Source organism: Diorhabda carinulata, chromosome 4, assembly GCF_026250575.1.
Source record: "Diorhabda carinulata isolate Delta chromosome 4, icDioCari1.1, whole genome shotgun sequence".
In the NCBI taxonomy this organism is placed as follows: domain Eukaryota; kingdom Metazoa; phylum Arthropoda; class Insecta; order Coleoptera; family Chrysomelidae; genus Diorhabda; species Diorhabda carinulata.
This window is the reverse complement of record NC_079463.1, coordinates 24855759-24881262: the sequence shown is the minus strand read 5'-3', so window position 1 is coordinate 24881262 and position 25504 is coordinate 24855759. Positions and strand designations below refer to the sequence as shown.

At 33.0% G+C, this 25504-nt stretch overlaps 1 protein-coding gene across 3 annotated transcripts; it reads right to left on the bottom strand.

Annotated features, from left to right (window-relative positions):
• Positions 1-343: 343 nt before the first annotated feature.
• On the bottom strand, positions 344-23483 carry LOC130892700 (putative inorganic phosphate cotransporter). Of its 3 annotated transcripts, none has more exons than XM_057798246.1 (8): positions 23351-23483; positions 13792-13934; positions 11289-11601; positions 10965-11182; positions 9416-9565; positions 9208-9340; positions 4180-4424; positions 344-2393 (listed from the first exon to the last, which is right to left on the bottom strand). In XM_057798246.1, the coding sequence occupies exons 2-8, from the start codon at positions 13897-13899 to the stop codon at positions 2259-2261; spliced, it is 1302 nt and encodes a 433-aa protein (XP_057654229.1). In that variant the 5' UTR covers positions 13900-13934; positions 23351-23483; the 3' UTR covers positions 344-2258. The 3 variants fall into 3 exon arrangements, with proteins under 3 accessions (XP_057654229.1, XP_057654228.1, XP_057654227.1); XM_057798245.1 differs by lacking the exon at positions 23351-23483 and adding an exon at positions 22641-22800; XM_057798244.1 differs by lacking the exon at positions 23351-23483 and adding an exon at positions 17683-17937.
• Between the last annotated feature and the right edge of the window lie 2021 nt (positions 23484-25504).

Below are 25504 nucleotides of genomic sequence, written 5' to 3'. Positions count from 1 at the left end.
TATACCATTCCTACTCATTGTAGGATCTGGTGTTAAGGATCTCTACCTAGGGTATGAGGAGAGTTAAGCTTAGGATTAAAGACTATACCCTAAAATATATTTGAAATCTGTTGGTAATTAATAGAATGCCAAATAGTTTTTAATATATAAAAAGTTCTCTTAATTAAGGTACGAAATCTACTGATTGATTCTGATTTAATAGTTTCCAGCTCGTTTGACAATTAAAAGTAAAGTCTCTGCCAAACGCGAATATAAAAAAACTGATTTATAACGTATTGTTGGTTGTATATCTCATGGATAAATAAGCAAATTTTATAGTTTTAAATATAAATTTAACACTCAGTAACAATAATCAAACATTTATTACATAATTGTGTGAAAGTATATAAACACATAAAAACTATAAAGTTATAAATTAACTGAACAAAATTGAAGTAATAAAAATAATAGATTTTTATAGTTTTAAATTTGAATTTTCGAGTGAAATGGAAATAAAAAACTTGTTCTGGGTTAGAATCCGCAATCAGTTGTAGGTATATTTCTTTCAAAATCAATTACAGAAGACAGTTATGCGAGGAACGATAAATATTTCATAAATATGCACATATACCAAATTAACAAATGAAAAATAATGTTTACTCCCCATATAAAATTCGGTAAACATGTAACGAACCGTCAGTCCACGTGGACTCCACTGTTTACCAATGAAAACGTGGAAACGTAAACGCATTTATATTGGCGGGAGCTGTCGGAAGGCGTATGTACACTATTTCTTTGAAATATACCTGCTAGATAGTCTGCGATAAGCAGTGGCGTCCCATAATCTGCAATTGATATTGAAAGAACTATAATCTACTTGATCCCGGATTATAGTTTTCGTCCAAATATGAAGTGAAAATCATTTTTTTGACTGCGTAAGGTAACCCAAATATGCAAACTGCATACATCACATATTTTGCCGTTTCAAGACAAAAACAATTTTGTAGCAATTAATTTTATTGCAGTTTCTAAGAAACTTACCTCAAACGGTCCGAAGAAAATGTCTGATATTAAGTCATTTTTGCCTGAAGTGAGTTCGGCGTCAGTATAGATTAAGCAATACAAAGAACTACGTATACAGGGTGTTTCAAAAAAGTCTCCAACTTAAATAGAAAACTGAAAAATATTTCGGGTTTACTTAGTAAAAATTTTTCGTATCGTCATCTGTATTCCAGATAAGGGGCGTCGAAGCAAAAATATCAAATAACCAGCATCAGTTTTTACTTTATAATTTTCCAATCAAAATATTCCGAAAACGGTAAACAGTATCGAGTTGTCTTAAGAGTATGTTTTTGCTGTAAAATTAAATGTTACTAGAAATTTTACTTAATAAATCTAATATTGAAAAAGTTATGTTGGTACGAACCGTGTAAATAGCGCCCTCTATGAGAGTGAGACAAAAACAATACAATGTTGCCAGTAGTTGCGGCAAAATTTTTTTTTAAATACCCTGTGAATATAGGAAAAGTGTACAGTTCTGCGTACGTTAAAATGGTAAATATAATTTATTTATATTTAATACAAAGGGTGGGTTGGTGCGAGATGTTATTTTTTTGAGAATTACAAAAATAAATAAACAATGTACAGGGTGTTTCAGCTTCGATTCGATTCAATTTTAAACTAGAAGATATCGACCGATTTCGAATCGTTTGGACATTCTGGGTGTTTTCGTTTAAATTTTGAAATTATTTCATAGGAATTTATATATTTTTGAATCGTTAAATCTCAGAAACGGTGGCTCGTAGAAAAAAAAGTATTAATATGTTTTTTGTAGACAATTTAATAATCTACAATTTTTGTTTGAGGTATTTTTATGTTAAAACTCACCGTTTTGCTGAAAATTGCGAAAAACTCATTTTTTTTAACATTTGACATTGAATAAAATTTCTTCCATACAAGGGAAAAATATGGAACTTTCAAATTTTAGTTTTAATCATATTTTAAACAAACAATTATGAAGCAGCTTTTCAAAATGTCACAAGCAAACCGGAAGGTATAATTTTTCAAAAATGTAATTGGACAAAATTGTGGATTTCAATTTTTTAGTCAACTAACATTTTAGAGGGAGGTCATTTTTGTGCATATTTCAAGGTTTCCATTTGCATATTTGGGTTTCTTTTCTTATGAGCAAAAGGGTATGGTCCTAGGTATGTACAAAAAAATACAAAAATGAACTTCTCGACCATTCCTGACCGATTTCTTTGAATTTTTTTTACCACTCAGTCTGTTCTGCTTGACGCAAGTTCATTCCAATCCTGTATATCTCCAGACGCGAATATTATGAAGAATAAATCGGTGAATAAATTCACGCAAGCGGAAATTAAGAAGATTGTTCTCCATTGCGTTTGGTTAGTCTGGAAAAATCGGATTAGTTTCCAAAAATGATAATATTTAATAACAATTATTCATTTAAGGCATAAATGTAAAACGTAATACTTTATTAAACGTACAGGTGTTTTAAGACACGAGCGAGGAAAAACATTATTAAAAACAATACAAATTCGTCCACTGATATAGACCGTGAAGCCTGTTCTAATATGTTATCGTTATAGTTAAAGGGCCTGCTCACATTTTTGACACTATTTCTTTATGGAGACAATTTCTAGCATGAAGGAAGAGATTTCTACTATAAAAAATTATATTTCTGCTAATATACTTGAGAATATTTCGATCTCGAAGGAAGATATTTTTTCTTTGAAAGTTGACATTGATGCTAACTTTGAAAATAAAATATAATATCTAAAATGGACGAGAAAATTGGGGAATTGAGAAAAAATGACAGGTCTAAGAATACAAGATACTCCAGCAGAAGAAAAAGAGATCGAACATATCACAAATACAACACTGAAGACAATGGCAGTTTAGCTTGACCAAGTTTCTAACTCTTGACTGTAAGGTGTCGTGGAACAGTTTGTAATTGGTCCGTTAAGGAGAAAACAGTGCACTGAACTATTACAATACGAGAAAATGCTTTAGAAGTACTTTAGACTATACTTCTTGAAGAACCTGATGACTAAAAGTAGCTATACGAGAGAGTATCCAAAAATAACCGGAATTATTTTTTGAATGCTATATATTTACAAAACAACCTTATTCCCTTCAAAATACTTTCCATTACAAGTAATACATTTGTCCAAGCGGTGCTTCCACTGTTCGAACTCATCTTTAGAGATGGCTGCAAGCTTCAGTCTCGTTCTTTTCTTGATGTCTTCAATTTTTTCAAATCGCCGTCCTTTCATGCCCCTTTTCATGCGTGGAAACAAGAAAAAGTCGCACGGAGCCAGGTCAGGCGAGTAAGGTGCGTGGGGCATTGGAACCATGTTATTTTTAACCAAAAACTGGCTAACAGTTACGGTTGACTGTGCAGGTGCGTTGTCATGGTGGAAGAACCAGTCACCTGTTTGCTGAACCGAGCTCCAAGATATTCCACTGATTTGAGACAGTTGATCAATTGTCTGTCGACGGTCTGTGCGCACAAGCTCTCGAATTCTTTCAACCTTTTCATCGATTTGGGCAGTTGATGGATGTCCAGAGCGAGGTTTGTCATCAATCGACATGTCGCCAGTTTTAAATCGAGAAAACCACTCATACACGTCAGTTTTCCTCATAGCATCATCTTTATAAGCAGTTTTCAACATTAAAACAGTTTCAGCAGCGTTTTTACCGAGTAGTAAATAAAATTTCACATCGGCACGTTGTTCACTTAAATTTACCATTATAAAAAAAAACGAAGCAGCATTGAAACAGCACTAGCAAAAACGGTCACTAGTGACGAACAGAACGTGGCAGGTCAACAATCCGCTCGGCACTGAACTGGCGACGAGTTGCCCTAGCGGCAGAAATCATTACTACAAAAGCTCTACTCATGGCATTGTTATTCCGGTTACTTTTGGGTACCCCCTCGTATGATCACGAACATCTAAAACACTTTTACCAATCTCGGATGAAGAACCGACGCAGAGATATGATCAAATCCTTTAAGAGTATGAAGTAGACATTGCCTGGCTTGTCCAATTTGTTCAATAAAAAATACAAGTTTAACATTTCTCCGATATCTTCCTCGAAAAGAAAGAAAAAAGCAAAAGAATAATCTAAGTATACCATCTTAAGATGTAACATTAAGGGTATGAAACAACTTACTTGTTCAGTAACGATGAATTGTACAATAAGTGGAGACATTATTGCAAATACACTCGTCCAGCTATTGGTAATCCCCATTAAAATGCCCGAATGATTTGGAGACAGATCCACGTGATTAACTTGAAATCCACAAAATCCTCCGGCAGTAACACCACCATTAAAAATTAATATAGCCAGCGACCATTTTGCGTGCCCTTTCGGAATGAAACCCAGTAAACTTAAACAAATAGCCGGTAATAGAGTACCTGAAAAATGATCGTGTTCTATGCTTATCATATTTTTAAATAATAGCTTCAGAATATTTCATTATTAGTTTTTTAATATAAGTGTTCTCTAACAAAGGTCATATTATAAAGGTAGTTACTTTATTTAAATATAAATTTTTTTGGATAAATAAATTAATGAGATGTTCTCTTGAAATATTTTATTTCTGGTTCTGAATGTATAAGACTGATTACAAAAATAAAATAAAATACATAAAATTATCATAAATGAATCTCGCTTCACACATAAATTTAGGAATAAATAATAATATTTAGTAGGTTACTAAGACATGACAAATTGGTAAATCCTCCTTGCTCGCTTTGCGCATGCTCTGGAACGTAACGTCGTCTGTGTCAAATGTCAAATTTCTTTCTCAGCCATCAAACAATTAATGCGTTAATAGGTATTTACGTGTAAATATATTTTGTATTGTGAATCCTTAAAGTAAGTAAAATGTGTAATATTTACATATACGTATCATATTATTTAACTAAAATTTCATTTTCATAACCTCAAAGTAGATTATGGAGAGTAATAATAGAGAAGAACTGAAATCTGAATTATTTATTATGGAAAGTAAGAATGAAGAGGAATTGAAGACTGGATTATTTAATTGTCCTGAGTTAAATTTTATACGTACTATGTATTACTGATTCCTATGTACATACAATTACAAATTTAATATATAATTAATAAATACACATTTTCCAAATCTATTTTTTTTGGTTAATGTTGAGTTATGTGCATATATTAAGTATTCGAATATTTTTTTATGTAAATTTTCATTTAATGGCTATACTACTTGTATATGATAGTCTGTAATAATAGTTACGTTAAGGAAAAGTTTTTTTGTTGTAACAATTTATACAATCTGAAATAAAAAAAAGTAATATACTCAAATCTCTTTATTTAATACTTTACATTATTATCCCAAAACTAACAAATGAATATAAATCCAATTTATTGTAAGGGAATGTTGTCAATGTGTTAGTAATATCAAAAGAGAACAATTTGAATTAATTTTAGAAAAAAATATTGAATAGAACAAAAGTCCATCCAAATTTTCTGAACAAATGTCAATTTTTGGTATCAATATTTTATGAAATTTCTTGTAATCGAAGGATGTTATTGTTAATTAATATCAAAATCAAACTAAATAATATGCAAAAAAAAGGTTAGAACAAAGCGCAATTTGAACTTTTTTCGAGTACATTTCAATGTCATAAAAATGTTTTACAGTCTGAATGAAATTAATCCATAAATAATAATAATATTGTACCAATCAACAAATACTATTTCAAAAGTACCCGCCAAGACGCAGCGAATGCGCAAAGCGAACAAGGAGGAACATACCCGTTTGACATTTATCCACTCGTAAACATCCTGCCCGGCCCGAAGGATGTGAATTATATTGCAAACACGATATCTTGTAATTAAATCTTTGTTTTTATTGCATAAAACACGAGGATTTAGGCGGTCTTCATTAAATCGAGAAAGATTTCGCATCCCAAATCATTTTTAAATAATAATCGTTTTTCAATTAATTCATTTTTATACAATATTTTATGTAAAATTCTTCGGGAAGTTCGATTAAATCAACAGAAACCATCAGAATAAAAGAAAATCAAATTTATAGGAATTTTAGATGATCGAGGTGGTTTGATATTAAGTTTATTAGTTCAGATTTTATTTTACTACTCTTGTTATATTAAATTCCGATGAGAAAACTGGAGGCTACACAAAATCGATTACTTAAAATTGATATTTTTTATTTACTACTTCAAACAACGTTGATGATTGAAGAATATATCGATGCAATCGATTGAATCATTGAAAACTGGAGGATTGATTATATAGAATTTAATACTGGACGCTTTGATACCTTAAAAATTGATGACTGAAAAAATATAGATCTTTTAATCGATTCTAATTAAAGTCTGATTTAAGTTATCAAAAACCCGAAATTCTAAAAAATCTATACTTTTTGATTTACTACCTCAAATGTAGTGGTTGAAATATATATCGATTCAAATCGAAAACTGAGAATATCGATAAGAAACGAAACTATTTCAATTCACTCCACTAGTTTTTATTTTCATTATTAAAATCCAACAAATGGAGTTTATTTTAGGTTATGCCAATAAATCAACGTCAAATTATTTCTATTAAAAACTGGAAAAATACGTACGGCTTTTATAGAATAATAAAAAATCGATAACCTTGACATATTCGGAGGAAAAATCTAGTAGTATGGATTTTCGTTCCCCAAAAATCGATTTATTATAAAAAATATCGATGAACACAATGTATATTTGACAACCCATTTTCGTATCGTCCCTTTTGAAAAATTTGAAGGATACGTTAATGATAAAGTGAGAACTGATCTGGCAAGTTGGTATATACGGGAAAATATTAAATAAACTCTTTACGTTCACGGCATCGTCATCGAGCACAGAAACACGTTTTCTAATCAAGTAGGTAGAGGTAATTATCGATAATAATCGAAAAGATGATCGATAATAATGGAAAAGATGATCGATAATAATCGAAAAGATGATCGATAATAATCGAAAAGATGATCGATAAAAACTCCGTTCTGAGGATCCCCTTGGTTGGTACATAAATATATAAAATTGAAAAAAATTGGATATTTTTTCAAAAAGTATCTCACTAGGAATAAAATGAGAACACTTTTTTTCATTATTATTTTAAGGTTTTAACAATCTCCTTCCAAGTCTCTTCAAAATACACGGTAACGTTTTCGTCTGATGAAAAATCCCTCTCCTGTAACTAAATGTTTAAGGCTAAGAAACTAGAAATAGAAATTTTCCGATCCATCCAACCATCTTTGCCTTTTGCGAAGCAAATTCTTCCTATTCAATAGACTGTCTTTCTCGTTTCAGTAGTGTTTTGGTGGATGGCTCTATCTACAGTTATGTATCTCACTTATTTTGCTTAAACTGCGTCAATAAGGTTTGTTAAAGGTTCCTTCGAATCTAACACATTGACCAAACACGGCATCCAGTTTGCAGATAGCTTACGCATAATCCTTCAGTTCGCATTTACCAAATGCGCTCTTTTGATAGCCTCTTCCATCTCTCTAACCTTAATCTGACCATCGTATAAAACCATTTGGTGAAATTTTTTGAAGATATCACTAGTTGGCGCAGATTTTGGCTGTTTCCAACGCTCATCTTGTTAACCTTTAGCGAATGTAATAGTCTATTCATATTTTCTTGTCGTAAAGAAAATGTAGACTGTTACTCGGTTAGAATCACAAAAATCTATATTCGATTTCTTCATTCTATCCTTCCTATTTGGTTATCTTTTAAAAAAATATAAATTCAATTTTTTTATATGTCGAATCTCTTTTTTCTTCAAATCTATTCTACCTACTCGTTCCTTTTCTAGTAATTTCCATCTGTTCCCGTCGCAGAGATGATAAAGAACATGGGAGAAAAATCGACCTAGTCGCTGTTAGGAATTTTCAATAGAGTATGGATAGAGGAAAATATTGGAAATTGGTGTACACAAACGAAAACAGGAAGGACTGTAGATATGTGAAAAGTTTTCGATAAAGTCCTACGAACGATAAAGAACCTGCAAACAAGAAATGAGAAATAAGATAATGAGCAGAAACATGAAATCAGAGAAAGAGTGCTAGAAGGGATATTAGATATCGACAAGCAAAATGTAGAAAATAAAAACCAAATATTGACAGAAAAAGGAATGGAAATGAACAACGAGAAAACCAAAGCTATGGTCGTGGTAAATATACACAAATGTACAAGACAGAATTGGAATCAGGGCTGAGGGTGACTTATAGAACAAGTTAGAAGCTTTCAATACCTAATGATCATGCTAGAAGAAGGATTTAGAGTTGAAAAAAGAAACCAAAATGAAATTGTTCATTGTACATAGCAATTTAGAGGTTATTACAGCAGCAGAGATAAAATACTTTAGTAAAGCGAAATGATTAATAAGGAATGATAGACTTAGAAAGTTGCATATAAGAGAAGATCTAAAGGTTGATCCCATACAAGAAGTCATAGAAAGTAAACCACTAGGATGGTTGTGCCATCTGCAAAGATGGATAGCACAGTGCCCGTTAAGAAAATTTGGTAAAGTGAAATGCCATGTGAAAGGAAAAAGGATGACGAGGAATAATTAAGTAACGTTATGGACTGAAGTGGAAAATTTGTCGCAGTATAGAAAAGACTGGACAATTTTTATAAGGAATCAGTTAAATAGTAAAACTAATACCCACATAAGGTGAAAAGGGACTAGATTATATATATTTCAATGATATTAATAAACATTTCTTTGAATACAATTCCAAAAGTGCAGAAATTGATAGCTCACCCTTTAGTATTTGGATGAATCATCCTGTATTAGATCTTGCAAGGGTTGCAATGATTTATTATATGAACAACAATGATTTTCTCTCCTTTCTTGGTAGATTGATTTGATTTGACGTTTTGGAAAATGATCTTGTTCTAAGCTGGAATTTCTGGATTCCCGCCAAGGAGTTTTTTCCCGCTGGAATTTAATTTTTCCGGGAGAAGGTTTATTGGTGGGAAAATTTATGACAAAACAGGTAAGTCAAGATATTAGATTTCAGTTTACCTTCAGTCCCTAAAGACGATAACTTTGTTATCGAAACGCGCGTTACACAGTGTAATTATGAGTGTGGGTGTAGTGGTAGTGTAAACAGTGTGTTCAGTACGCCTTTTTGTAACAAAACAATGAAATTCAACTACATACCTATACTATTGAATATTTTCCTGGCGTGTCCTCTTCTAACAATATTCTTGTTAATCAGCCAGTCGCAAGTTGGACTAAAAATGACTGAACACAGACCCATTGCAACGTAAGGTGCAGCTGATAATAAACTGTTCTAAAACAGAAGATGAAAATATCCATTTTCATCATCATCCTTTGATTTTTTTTTAAATTATGGGTCAATACTAACCGATTTTATATCAAATTCCAAAATTTTATACAAATACGTCGGAGTTTCAGTTGATATTACAGAACTATTCCAGTTCGCTCCAACAAACGCTAAAGTTACAGCCCAAAAAGGCGGAGAAGTTAATATTTTCTTCCATGGAGTTTTGTAAACCTACAAATTGGAAATAAATACAATAAGTATCTTGTTAACCTTTAGCTAATGTAATAATCTATTCATATCTTCTTGTCGTGAAGAAAATGTAGTCTCTTACTCGGTTAGAATCACAAAAATCTATATTCGATTATTTCATTCTATCCTTCTCGTTTGGTTATCTTTTAAAAAAATATAAATTCAGTTTTTTTTATATGTCGGATCTCTTTTTTATTCAAATCTATTCTATCTACTCGTTCCTTTTCTAGTAATTTCCGTTCCCTTTATTATTTTATTTTTCTTTTCCGCAGCTCCACAGCTGCCAGGTTGTAGATCAACCATACAAAGGACTCAACCGGTACATCAAAAACAAACTCAATTCCAACAATTGGGAATTTAGTTGAGGGCTGCAACCATCCCGGATTTCTATAGATAAGTCCCAGTCTTATATTTAATATATAGAAATTTGAGTTGTTCTGTCTGTAATTGACATATTGTAGGGCATACTTAGAAAATATGTCGGAAATTTGTACTAAACGAAGAACCCATCTGTCATTTTATGACCATTTCAGAGCAACAAAGAAGAGACAGTGATGTCAGTCGTTTCCCACGCTTTGAAGACCTGTTTTGGTTAAGCTGCAACGACCGATATTTTTTAACGTTGTGTATACCTTGAATAAAAGCAAGGAAAAACCGCACTCAAAAAGCTTTACTAAGTCTGGCTATTGACTAGTTACGAAAAAAGGGTTTTATTATAAAAATTATTCTACATTCGAATGCTCCTCTTAAATATACTCCCCTCCCCTCGCCACACACCTTTCCATACGTTTTTTCCATTGATCCAAGCAGTTCTGGAAGTCTTCTTTGGTGAACGCCTTTAGGAGTTCTGCCGTTTTTTGCTTTACCGCTTCCATCGACTCAAATCGAGTCCCTTTCAAAGCAGATCTTTTTCTAACCTTTCAAGGAAATCTCAGCAGACCTGTTGACGCAAGAGCTTTTGGTCAGAAGTCAGTTTTTTTGGCACCAACTTTTGTTATGTGTAATTGCTGGTGTAAAATTTTTCAAACCGTTTCTTTATCGGCGTTTACAGCCTCGGCAATAATCCGGATGCTCATTCGACGATCTGTACGTACAATTTGGTCGCTGTTTCCGGAGTTGAAACAGTCGCAGGGCGACCTGGGCTCTAGTCATCTTCAGAGCTCTTTCGGCTACTCAAAAACACGCGCACGAGATAGAGAATTGTCCCCGTAGGTTTCTTACTCTACCCTCCACGTTTATTGATCGATTTTTCTTTTGGGAAAGTGTTTTATTATTCACTACTCTTAAATCAGGGTGAAACTCGATAAAACTCGTATAAAAATTTTAATAACTGACTAATTTTTGAATAATTTGAAGAAGCTATTAAATGTAATAAACAAACCATATGTTCATCGTATCCTAAGCTGTGCTGAATATAGTCTTTTTCTGCCGTAGTGATTGTCTTGTGTTCACTGGGTTTATTAGCACCAAATAATAACCACAGTACTACCCATTTTAACCCCAAAGCTCCGAAGAGATAAAAAGCTGCAGGCCATCCTATCCAACTCGAGCATATTAAACCAGTTAATGGCAACGATAAGATAAAACCAAATATTGAACCTAAAAAAAATACAATTGGATACTTGAAGGTTGTTATATTATACAGACTGAAAAATTTTTTCATCTTCACTAGGTAGATCTTTTGTTATTAAAATGGCGAATTTACCTGCATAGGTGATGGTGCCTAAAACAGATCTCTCTGATGGTGGTGCCCAACATCCCAATAGAGTGTGAGTTAGAGGTGCTATTCCTCCTTGAGCTAAACCTTGAAGAACTCTGCACGCCATTACACCTCCCGAACCAAAAATATTTGCCATTGTTGGTATCGCCATACAAGAACCGGAATCTACTAAAACGCACACCACCAATATCCATTTTACACCAAACTTTTTTGCCGACTGCGCAATGGGGATTTGGAGTACCACGTAACCCCAATAGAAAGCTGATAAGATGACGCTTTGGTTAGTCCAGTTATATGTCTAAAAAATGTTGAAAGAAAGTTCTTACAACTCATTTTAATAATTGCAAAATTTCTTGGATTGGTTCAGGCTAGAGTTCAACTAGAGTGGTTGTGATTCACTCAAACGCTTGAGTCCCTTTGTGTTGCCTTGTATATTATAAAATTTATAAATTTAGTGTACTACATAATCACTCTTCCATTTTTTCCCTTTATTAACATTTTCCATCCTATTCGAATTCTACTATTTCTTCAAGACAATCTACTGTGTCGTTTCCCATTATTTGACCCCATCAGCACAGCAGTTGCTCCACCATCTCTTCTTCTCCGTTACACTCTTAGTAATTCTAATAGTTGTCAGCTATCAGTCACCATTTCTAGACCTTTGTTCCAACATATCCAAATTATTCTGGAAATCGTCCAATCATTTCTGTTTGACTGCATACCCTGATTCTTATCTTAATACCAACTTTTAATAATTCCATTTACACCTCTCTCTCTCTCTTCGGAATCCTATCTCCTTGTCCTACTTTTTGCAAGCTTCTTTGCTTTCGAGTTCCCTTTCACTTTATTGAGTGCAAGTATCCAAGAGACGCCTATTAAGTGTCATTAATTCAGGACATTGTCTCGAGACTGTTCATTATCACTTTTGAATCATTTTTTATACGATTGCTTTGTCCACAAAATAAGGTTTTCAGTGAGACTGGGGTGTAGCTCGTCCCACTTTCTTCTGGCTCTCCCTGTCTACAAAGTTTATTCTCGTCTTGGTAGCCGTGAAAGATGGAGCTCCTCCGATGGACATTCATTTCCAAGTGTGTGAGGTGTATGGGGAAAAGTGTATGAGTGCAACATGGTGTGGTTAATTCAAAGACGGACGTACAGATTTGGATGAAATACTATCTTACAGCCCAGACTTAGCCTTCAGTGATTACCATCTGAATTAAAGAAACACTTGGAAGGGACGCATTTCATCGACGAAGAGCTGAAAGGAGATGGTAAACTGCATGCAGAAATGCATTGATCTAAACGGGGATCAAGTCGAAAAATAAAGGGGAAGTCTGAGCTTTCCAAACATGTATTATTCACTGTTGTTCACGATGAAAAATCGTTAGGAACGGTACTATATGCACTAGCCTCGTATTTATTTAGATTGTGAGGTTTCTATTTTATTTTTCACAGTCTGGCAGTCGTATCTATTGCGCAAATTTTGGCTAGAAGGATATTACATCCAGTTTTTTATCTGTACGACTTTTGGATGTTCAGTTCTTTGGAATACACACCAGCAACTATTACATTTTCCGTTACTGATCCATCTATGAGGATCCTATTCTTAAAATCCGTTCCTATGATCATATCTTCTGAGCTAATAGATCCTCTATTATATTTTACCCATTTTCTGCAGGATAGTTGTATCATCCTTAATTCTTTTGCCTTCAAGGGCTGCACTCTCTCAACCAGAGAGCATCTAATGAGGCTATACTTCTTATGAATAATTCTATAGGCTTCTCATGCCTCCCGTGATTCCCAGTGCTGCTATCGTCTGCATTTTCGTGGTATTATTGTTGTTTGTTTATTTCTTTAAACATTTCCTTCATTCTAATTAACGGAATATCATAATAGGCCTTATGAGTGTTTTGGTTGTAGTACCAAGTAAAGTTCTTGTCTATTCTTTATCGTACGATAGGACTTAGTTCTGTGTTTACATCAATGGTTGCCTAGCTGCAGCTGGAATGACGAAGACCAGCTTTCATACCATCTTTTAGGTGGTCGGGATGTATTCGGTTGTTCTTCCTAGTGAGTGAGTGAAGTTCGTGTCTATTCTTCTTCTTCTTCTTCTTTTTGTTCATCGTACGTTAGGTCCTATTCCTGTGTTTGCATCATTGGTTGCCTAGCTGCAGCTGGAATGACGAAGACCAGCTTTCATACCATCTTTTAGGTGGTCGGGATGTATTCGGTTGTTCTTCCTAGTGAGTGAGTGAAGTTTGTGTCTATTCTTCTTCTTCTTCTTTTTGTTCATCGTACGTTAGGTCCTATTCCTGTGTTTGCATCATTGGTTGCCTAGCTGCAGCTGGAATGACGAAGACCAGCTTTCATACCATCTTTTAGGTGGTCGGGATGTATTCGGTTTTTCTTCCTAGTAAGTTAGCGAAGTTCTTGTCTATTGTGTCTATCTTATATTTGAACTTAAAGTGAAAAGAGATGCGGTACTTACTTCTACGTTGGGGTTAATAGTAACTGATCTATCGTTCATAGCAACAATTGCTAAGGACAAAACTGTTCTCATGCAATAAGTGTACGTCATGAGTAGGAAGTAGAACATCACCTGAACATGTCGAATTCCAAGAAAAGGTTGTGCTAAAAAAGAATAAATTTATTATAAATCAAATTTAAATACATGCCGGATAATGAATTTTCGCGCTTTGAAATTATCATTAAAAACACATAGAATTCAAATCAATGTTCATATAAGTTGTTTAAACTTATTATCGAACAGGTTTAAATTGAATCAGCCCCAAGAACAAGCTAGGTTTATATACCAGATCATCAAAATGCTCATAAAGAGTAACGTAGAATGTAATAATCCCCTCATTGTAGATTATGAAAAGACATTTGATACAATAAACTTATACAAAATTCTTACAGCTTTGGCCGACTGTAGAATAGATAAAAGCGTGTATGAGACTTCACGAAAACACAACCTACTTTAATATAGAACGAGGAGTACGGAAAAATTTCAGTGAAGTTGTTTATTACTATGTTGGAATATACACTACCGGTCAAAAGTTTTTGCCCACAATATAGTTTGAGTGATACACAACAAATAAAAAAAATACGATCGATTTTGATACTTCAGTATGTAATTGTTTAAATTTTTAATTTATCGATGTAAACCTCCTTTTGGTTTTATTGACATCTCTTATTTGGTTCCAATCGTTTTTCAGGATATTCCAAATATGTAAAGTAAAAAAAGACGTTATCTTCTGACTTCTCTGTCCAATTGTTCCACAATAACTCAATCAGGTTAAGGTCGGGTGACTAATAGGGCCAAATAATTACTTCCAGTACATTCTTTCAAATAATCTTGGCGCATTTTCGAAGAATGCTTGGGATCGTTATGCTGATTACTCGTACTAGATTTTCCTTCAATATTTTTTCATAACCTTTTCTTTTCTTTCTTCAAAACACCCCCAAACCTTCACCAATCCTCCGTCGTTTTTTACTCATGGATCTAAAGTCCGTTCTTTCTTTGACCTGCGCACGACCACTCTTGTCTTAGACACAAAAATCTCAAAATTTGACTCAACACTTCATAAAACTCTTTGTATATTCTTTAGCTCACTACAACCTCTTAATTTTATTCTGACGACTTTAAAGGGGTTCCTTTCCGCCATCCTTCCAAGACGACCAGCTTCTCTAAATCTCTTTTTCACTGTAGAAATAGTCGAAGGCAGACTCATTGATCTGAGCTGCTATCTCTGGGCCAGTGAGTCCTCGGCCACGTTTACTTATCAATATAATACGTTTAGTTTATGTGGTGATAGTTTTTAAAGGCCACCGTGATTATTTTTATAGCTCTTAGTGGATTTTTTGAAGATGTAGTCCACTTTTGCTTAGACGATGAAGACTTGCGATTCGTGGACGTGCTCCAACCGATAGTTCCTTAGTTTTATCAATTTTGAAACTATATTTTTGATTTGTTAGAGAATGTTTGGCAGCATATTAAATTTTATAACAAATTGATATAGTCGGCGAAAAAATTAAGCATCTCAGATTCGTCGACAACAATCAGTCAGAATTATAATTGATGATTGAATACATAACAAAATTGGTGTCAAGTGGAACACTAAGTATAGAAAGTGATAATTAAGCAAGTAAGCTCTTCTGGGACTCAAAATCCTCATTGACAGAAATAACTAGACCCATGAAATAAGCAAAACGATAGGTTTAACTTGGGCCGCCTTTGGTAAGCTTAATCAGGTCACCAGATTCGAAGCTTACGATGCTGAAACTGTAACATTAACAAAATCTTTCATAAACAAAATCCTGAAGAATGGAACTGAGTGACCCAAGTGGATACCGAGAGAAGATGCTTTTAGATGTAGAGGATGATCACTGAGATGGTGATCTGACGATATTAAGAAGATGGCGGTTGCTAGGATCCATGTATAGTGGCAAATATTAAGGGAGGCCTATGTTCAGCAGCGAACGTGCGTGGTTGTTTAAGGGATAATAAAAATAAATCAAAATCATTAGTAGATGCATTAAATACAATATTGTGAACCCTGTCAACGGTCGGTACTACATTTTTTATTTAAAGTAAATAATGGGACGAATTCGTTGGAAAAATCTGAACGCTTCTAAAGCCGGGTTTACATCTCTTATAAATTTTTGTATAGCGTAGCATTCGGCAAAAGTTATCGGTTTTTCAACGATTTTCAAAGGATTTGCGGCACCTAGTGGATGTACTAACTGCCATCACGAAAATTCGTGAAGGAAATTCACTTTTGTATCAGATGAGATTTCCAAGTTTGGTATTACACGCTCTGTGTTGTATTTCTTTTTGTATCGACAGTACACCTAATGGCTAAATTAGAATTAAATAAAAATCGACGGTTTTCATCATTATGAATCACCTCATTACTAAAAAGAAGGCTAAACAAAGGAGACGTTGTTGGATGACGAATCTGTATGTAAATAGAACTCGGAGCCTTCAAAAAAATCATAATTATGTCTAACAGCATCAATGCACAAAGCATGATGCGATAATTTACGTTGTTTCATTATTCGTTTACTACTTTTGTTGAAAGAATTGGCATTACTAGCGCTTCTTTAAAACTCGTCCCGTTATATCACTTTTGTGGGCGGAATTTTTTGAGACTTCTTTCAAATAAGAATAGATGAAATACTAGGATAATATGAGAAGTACCTTGCCTGATATAGAGATGGCGGTAGTTGCTTGAAGACGCCACGTTGTTTAGTATTTGTTTGGCGGCTATTAATAGTGAACGTTTTCAGTGTAAACATGGAAAAAATTGATCATCGCTATCTGATTCAATACATTTATTTGGAGGGCTTTGACCTAAGTAATATAAAAGTTGAATTAGATTCTACTCTGAGTGAGATTAATCATTCTTTATCAACAGTAAAATTTTGGGTAGATGAGTTTAAACGAGGTTGAACGAACTGCGAAGACCAGCATCGACCTAATGAGGTTACGACTCCAGAAATGTTGAAGTCCAATCCACTGGATGATCGTCGACTTAAAGTGTGTGAGCTAGCAGATACGGTTGGCATTTCAAAAAGTGCAATACATCGCGTATTAACTGAAAATTTGGAAATGAAAAAGCTGTGCTCAAGATGGGTGCTGCGTTTACTCAGAATGGAACAAAACCAGCGTCGTGAAGATGTTTCACAGAAATAAAACCAAATTTTTGCGTCCATCACTTCACATCAGACACAAAAGAACCATCGAAACAATGGACTGAAAAGGGATAACCGGCTCCAAAGAAGGCAAAGAACGTTTCATCTGCAGGCAAGGTCATGACGTGGGTTACGCGTGGGATAATTTTCATTGACTATCTTGAAAAAGGAAAAACTATAAACGGCGAGTATTATGCAAACTTATTGTAGCGTTTGAGCGAAGAAAAAACTGTCACACCGGGTCAAACAACTCTTACGCAATGACCAAAATTAATGAATTATAGTTTGAATTGATACCTCAAGCCCCCTATTCACCAGATTCAGCTCCCTCGGATTATTTTTTTGAAAAAATGGCTCGGTTGTCAAAGATTTTCTAACAATGAAGAGGTGATATCAGTTATTTTGAGGAACTTAACGATTCTTATTATAAAAAGTGTATCGAACTAAAAATAATCATTTTTGGTGTTTTCTTTATGGTATTTCCGGGAGCACCCTCGTATGCTTTGTCATTGTTGGTGCTAAGCCCGCTTTAAATACGTTTTTGAAATGTTAATACCAAATATTTGATTATTATAATCTAAAATTTGAAATTTGTATATTTTCAATGTATTCAAAATTGGAATAAGTATGAAAAAATATTGTTTTTGGAAAAAAATCCGGTGAAATTATTAAAAAAACTTACGATATGTGCTAACGTTACTTTTGTCAACATTGGAACTTGTAGGATGAATTAAATAATCTAGATCTTCATCCATAGGTACGGAAATCACTGTTAGATAATAATTTAATAAATAAAATTTATTAAATTACCCACTTAATGATAACAATAATTTTGTTTAATAGAGTATATTGTTTATCTGTCTTATAGAAAATGTTGATTTGGTTTAATGTGAATAATTTATCAACAAATTTCTCGAACATTTGGAACTAACGTAACAATAAACTTTTCTTTTATTTTCAAAACTGTTATAATGAGTTTGGTTAAAAATAGAAGGAATAGATAAGATTGAAAATTATGTAAACAAATTGTACGAAAAATCGATTTTGAAATACTTTTAGTATTACTAACCATAATTAAATCAATTGCAATGAGACTTTATATGAATAACTACGAAATAATAAATGATTATATATCGTATGTAGTAAGTTAACGAATTTTGTCTATATACAGAGTGAACTAAAAAGTGTATTCATGTTTTCCACAATTTTTTTTTCTATCTTTATGAATGCGAGAGTAATAAAATAATAAAATAATTACAATTACAATTATATAAATATATAACTAATAAATATATCAGGTATATATTTATTTTTTCACTTAATTAATCTGTATAGAACTTCTAAACAGCACACATAGCTTGAAATGTCTATTATCGTAAATAAAAGAAGAAAAATTTTTAAAAGAGTTAATACTTTCTCATCAATGCGATTTTAGTCATGGTTTCCTAACCTAACCTAACTTGATCTAACCTAACCTAACCTAACTTAACGTAACCATTCTCAAATTAAAAGGCTTTTTTGTGGAAAATTCAAAATACATAATTTTTTAATTATTTTGAACTTAATACTAAAAATGCGTTCATTATTAGGAAAAATTAATTTTTGTTCAATATTTTATATACGTAATATTGAACATTTGCACATTTTGTTCAATCTTAGATGTTTTTGATGGTTTTTCGTTTTGTCTTAATAATAATAATTATTCAAAAGTTCGAATGTTTGCCTATCTCTAGGACTCATTTACGCAGATCAAATTTTCTTGTGCGCTCGTCGAACGATCTTTCGGATTCGACGCAGGCAGTATGCGCTAAATGCGCTAAATGTACCTGTGCGCTCGATGCACGTGCGCTCCTGGTTCAAGCTTTGAGTTTTAAATAAGTTCGTAAATAATAGTTTTAATCAGTGGCGTTGCGTGAATTTTTGCTTTAGGCATGTACTACGAGGTAATAATAATATGTAAAAACGCGAGCGCACAGGAGGCGATTTTTTTCCGCATTGGGTTCAATTTTCGCATAAAAATCGTTAAAAAATCGAACAGCCCTCTATAAAGATATGATTAAACTGTGCAGTTTATATACATCAGGCATCATTATATCATACTTGTCTTCTCCTAGTTCCTCCAAATGCTCGGAAATCTCATTAGATTTGATGATTTTAATTTAATACATCAATAAATTTGATTCTGACTTAAAGCGGATAAAATCAAAATGCTTCGGATAAAGTAATTTCAGACCGTTTAGCAGATTGTCATGAAAGAACTTAGCGAATTCTACAAATCCTTAAAAAAACAGTCTCAGAAGAAAAATAAACTCAACAAATATCCTACAGATTCGAGTATTGTTATTTGATCCCAATTGTTTGCATCATCATCCAAAATATCTTCAAATAAACTTATTACATCTTCGTATTGTTCAAATACGGTTTCCACTAAACGAGCAGAGTAAATCCAACGAGTTGGAGCAGCTTTAGGCAGTCGTTTTTAATCACAGTATCCAACAAACTGGTTCTTTTAGTTGACGTACTAAAAATTGCTACAAGTTCATTTAGTGTAGAAAAAAATATATTTGCCACAGCTGCATGAGCTGGAACTTTCATCGTGGCCCCCAAAATCCAATCTCTTGCTTTCCAAACAAATAGAATAAGTTTGATAAGGATTGAATGTTTGGATAATGCCCGAATTCTTAAAACCCAATAGTATAAATAAAGCTACTTCCTACATATTTTCACTTCTTCTAAAATTAATATCCGTAGAATTTAACCAAACTCCAGCTGCAGTGTCCTGAGGTAGATTGAGTAGTTTCAAGGGACCTATAGTCGATCTCTATCCCGGAGAAAGAAGGAGAGTTGGTGGACAGGGCTAGCAACCTATCCACACTAAAAGAGATGCTCAAAGTATTACTAATAGAGCCTAGGAAACTAGATGGAGAAATTGTAAAAAATACGAATTGGAAGTTGGAATATTAGAGGTTATAATGAATAACAGATATAATATCGAAATTGAGAAAGAAGAGCAAAGGGAATACAAGTTACCAAAACTGTGGAAGCAATCTAATGGAGTTTAATAGAGCAAAGACCCAGGCTACCGTTTTTACAAAGAAAACTAGCTCAGCAGCTAAGGATTTGGTCCTGTTTGGACATAAAATATCACCATCACCGCAAATTCGCTTGTTAGGTGTTGACGTAGGAAGCAATATGTCCTGGCATAGTCACGTGACAGAATTAGCTACAAAACTTGGAGCCATATACTCCCCAACAACCTCTAGTCCCCTACAAGGTCCAGATTCGTTCATTTTGAATATAGAATAGCATAGAATAGAGCAATTCAGTTTGTAGACGATCTAGAATTGTACAGAAACTTGGACAGCTTGGTTCCTAGGAGAAAAGTCGCCAATCTGACTATATTTGACCGATACTACCACACCAAATGCTCTTCCGAGCTGTCCAACTTAATCCCACCTAGAGCAGTTTTTGTAAGATCTATTCGACAGTCAGACTTGGCTCATGAGCATCGAGTTCACATGCAGGTGCTTAGAACGTCAATTTATCCTCTTTTCTTTGAGGGAGTGCAAGCCTTTGGAATCAGTTATCAAGGCACTATAACCTACAGAAGTTCAAGATAAATATTCATACGCTCGAATTACTCGAATGTAAAAAGGTTTACAATCTTATGCTTGCTTTTTACATAAAAATAGATATTTACGATATAAGTGTCGTAAAGATTCATATTGCGAAATGAGATGGGAAATTTGTCCATTGAATATTGTAAAATGAATTTACGATACGAATATAGTACATTATTTTACCTACTACCAATATTGCAAATTATTTACTTAAAATTAGTCAATATTCCTGAAATTAATGATTCTGGATTCTGATATAGAACTTGCTGCAAATAATGCAATACAAACCCTGGTACCCGCTAAATCCCGTAATAGATACGAAATAGAATATAAGCGATTCGAAGACTGGTGCAGTTCAAAAAAAGTCCATGATATATCGGAGAAAATTTTATTAGCTTATTTTGCTGGGAAAGCTAAAAAAGAAAACGCATCACCATTATGGACACATCACAATATGCTGAGAACAATTATATCTGTGAAGAAAAATGTGGACATAAGTAAATATTCACAGCTATTGGATTTTTTGAAGCGAAAAAGTGAAGGTCACAAGCCGAAAAAATCCAGTATATTTTTGAAAGAAGCCAATGATGATCAATTCTTGATGATGAAGGTAAGATTATACATAAATATGGTGATATTTCCATATAGCATATTATTTTTATAGGTTTCCTTAATCGTGGGTGTGTTTGGCGCCTGCCGAAGAGAAGAATTGATGAAGTTAAAAATTGGTGATGTAGTTGACGAAGTAACATTCATAACGACCAAAATACTGAATACTAAAACTAAATTTCAAAGAGAATTTGCTATTACTAGAGGAAACACCGCTGGTTTTGACTGCTTGAATAACGACTTCGACCTCAAAATATAATCCATGACCGGTTTTTTATTTTATATAAACATGGAAAATGCTTTTCCCAACCAATTGATATCAATGCTTTTGGGCGCATTCCAAAAGAAATAGCAACGTTTCTGGAGCTACCAAATCCATCACAATATACAGGTCACTGTTTTAGAAGATCATCAGCATCCCTACTTGCTAATGCTGGTATTGATATGCACATTTTGAAGAGACATGGTGGATGGAAATTCAGTAGTGTCGCTGAAGGGTATGTAGAAACATCCTTAGAAAACAAAAAAAAATATAGCTACTAAAATAATGGGAGGAGAAATCGTTTCTACAAAAAATTCAACTAAAATTGAAAACTACAATTCTTCAATTGTATTCATATTAGTATCGTAATGTTTGATATTACATATTGGTAGTAGGTAGAATATATTTCGTCTCTTAGGCAAGAAAACCTGTATATACAAAATGATAGTGGGAATAGGAAAAAAGAAGGCAAAAACGTCCTGTTTTCCCAAGCGATTACCAAATAAGAATATATCTGAAAATGAACAGAACAATTGATGAAGTTGCCCAAGCGATAATTCTATTGCGACAAGTCCAGAGTCAGCAAGAAGTGGCGAGTGCCCTGAACATGAGTCAGTCTGCTGTTTCTATAGTTTACCATTGTTACCAAGGGACTGGTAACTTTAATCGAAGACGCGATTCCGGAAGAAAAAGGTGCACATCCGAGAGAGATGAGCGATTCATTGTCAGCGCATCGCTGAGACATCGGGACCTCACTGGTCCGACAAGAGCTCAGAGAAAAGCGAGGAATGGTTGTGAATAGCTGGACAGTCAGAAGACTTGTATGTAAAAAATGATCATCTTGTATGAATAACATTCGAATTCAATCCAAATTATCTCTGTATACACGGAAAATACTGATCAATGTTACGCAACGAAACATTAAAACATGAAAAAAATGTAGAAGGATTAACTAGTATAGGTAAATTAGAAAATTACTGTAATTTTGTTTCGTTAAAAAAAATATCATTGTCAAGTTTTTAGAAAATTGATAATAGTCGCTTTCTCATGCGTGAAAGATGATTTGCTATTACGATAAATTTCCAGGAAACCAAAAAATATTCACATTCAATATGTACATACAATATGAAAAACTAAAAAGCTACTCACCATTTTTTAGAATTGGAATTTCCTTTACAGCAATCGAAACTGACCTAATCACCATTTTATATAATATTTTTTTTTTCGTAACACAAAAAATTGTTGAAACTCGTAACTTACTATCGATATGACATTCAGGTGATGATTGTTTTATTCGTTTTTAAAGAATGAAAGCTTTGCTCTAAACGTGACTGTTATTATCCAACTATTTGATTAAATAGTTTAACCATTATTCAGAAAATTTTATTAACAATATGCATGATATTATTTAATTGCTTTCACTGTTTTTTTTTTAAGTAACTAACAGGATGAGTTATTAATTACTTATACAGGGTGTTTCTATATTCGACAGACAACGCTCTACCACAGAGAGATCTCAATAAATGATTGATTTTGATATAGAAATATAGTTGCTGAAATATAGGGTGTTCAAAATTTTAAATAAAAAATTTGCCATAAATCAAGAACGCCTTTAAATTTTTTTTTCAAATTTGATAACCAATATGGTCAGTAATAAAATAATATTTTGATATAAACAAACTTTGGAAAAATTCAACCAGTGGCGCGCTGTCAGGGTTAGTTGTCATTGCCAATTTTGTTATTATTGTAATACATTTTTGTTTGAAATTGAGATTATTAATAGTTTTTGTTTTGAACTACTTACGCCTAATCATTATTCGAAATTAAATGAATAATTAATTAATTAGTGAATTACTTACTTGCAGAGTTTTGCTTAGACGCAAATTTCTACAACACCGTTCATTTTAGCTCCATAAAAGTTTATTAGTTTTTTTAACTAAGAATATTCAAGCAATTTTAATCAAAATTAAAAAAAGAATTTGCTCCAGTGGCGTAAGAAATAGGGGGATAAAAGTGACAACTTACCCTGACAGCGCGCCGCTGGTTAAATTTTTTCAAAGTTTGCTCATGTCAAAATACTACTTTATTAAGGAGCATATATGTCACGACATTTGAAAAAAAAATTTAAAGGCGTTTTTGATTTATGGCAAATTTATGATTTAAAATTTTGAACACCCTATATCTCGTTCGTATTCTTATATCAAAATGAATCATTTATTGAGATCTCCAAGTGTTAGAGCTTAGTCGGTCATATATAGAAACACCATGTACAATAATTTGTAAAATTTGTGTCTTGACGAACCGATAGCGGTGGATTAATCAAGAGGAGAAAAGTCATGAAAATTGGATTTTTACGAAAACCATTGCTCAAAAGCTGAATGTCCATAAGAAAATACATGATACTGTGTTGTTTTTTGGATACTTCCTTATTAGGTTTGATTAGATGGCAGTTTTATCAAATATCAAATTTGAATTTAATTGATTATAAATTTTTAGTCTCACCCTTAAGGAGAGGCAACCAATCATACACTATAGGCTAGAACTGGTTATCGAATTACATGGAGAAGACTATTTATAGTTTCCGGTATCGCTCGGTAGACGGCGGTAAAATCGTAAAATCATCGAATAATTAAAATAAAGTCGTGATATCATAGAATAAGTAAAAGTATTGAGGTTTCATTTTGAAAAATACAATTTTTATTTTATCTATGCAAGTCGTATAACGGGTTGCGGATATGACAGGCGCTACGAAAACACTTTCAGGGGAAATCAATCAACAAAATTGGATTTTCTTGTTTAAAAGTCGAAGTTTAAACCCTTATACCTACATAATCACACAATGTTTCTTCATATCTTGTGAAAAATGAAACATTTAAAAAAAAATAACACCTACTTCAGCTGTTTCATTTATTTTCAAGATCATTAGAATTTTTTTGCAATAAAAGACGTTAACATTTTAGAGAGATAGAGAAAGACATCTTTAGTTTGTTATCAGCAAGATGGAAAACCTCCTTATCACTCATAAACATAATGTTTGGAAATAATTGACGATAAACTTTGGATGCAAGCAAATCGTTATTCTGTTACTTACAAGAAATAAAAAATACAAACGTAAACGACTAATGTTTATGTCAAACTTTGAACAATAATTTCCCCAATTAAGGTATATAATAAACAAAATTATTTTGTTTACCATCAATTTCTTCTTTTAATGTAATTGATTCGTCTTAACTTAAAATTTATTTATTTACTATTTATTATTATCAGGTAGCATAAAACAGGTTTCGAAATAAGACATATAATATTCAAAATTAAAAATTTGAAGATTCTTCCTCATATTTCTCTAACTCCTAGTGACGATTAACGAGTTTTTGTGTTCCTAAGTTTTTTTTCTCCTTATACATTCTTGAAAATTCTGATATTTTCTTGGTAATTATTTAGAATAGGGCCTCCACCCCAAACATACTCCAACAATTTTTTCGCGCATATAGGGTCGTTTTTTATTGCTCCGAAAGTACTTTAAGGATGGGGGAGACACATACTTTCCATCATAACAATCATTATCTTATGCATATTGAATGTCAATAATTATCCAATCATATCGGAATACGCGGTCATCTAGAGCAATACCACATGAGGTTAGGTTAGGTAAGGTTACATTAGGTTAGGTTATGTTAGGTTAGGTTAGATATGCTTAGGTTAAATTAGGTTAGGTCAATCGTTGGAAGCTCATCGTGAAATATTTGTGTATTTCTTCCATTTAATATTATAGGTATCAAGGACGTGACTGTTAATCATACTTATAATTTCGTGGATCATATTAAATGTAATTGTTAATTATTTTGTTATTGTTGATAATTCATATAATAAATAAAATAACTTTTTATTGATGTATAAACAAATCATGAAACAGTAAATTGAAATTATGTTGAAAATGTTAAAAAAATATTACCCCCACCTTAACATAACTTATTTTATGTCCTAAAAGGATCTGAAGTGCAGCAAAAAATTTT

Coding starts and splice junctions, on each gene's coding strand:
- LOC130892700 (XM_057798244.1), bottom strand. CDS start 17,755: ATGGATGAAGATCTAGATTATTTAATTCATCCTACAAGTTCCAATGTT. Junction 11,602..13,791: donor CTATTAACCCCAACGTAGAA/GTAAGTACCGCA, acceptor AACATTTTTTAG/ACATATAACTGGACTAACCA. Junction 9,566..10,964: donor TAGGATACGATGAACATATG/GTTTGTTTATTA, acceptor TCCAATTTGTAG/GTTTACAAAACTCCATGGAA.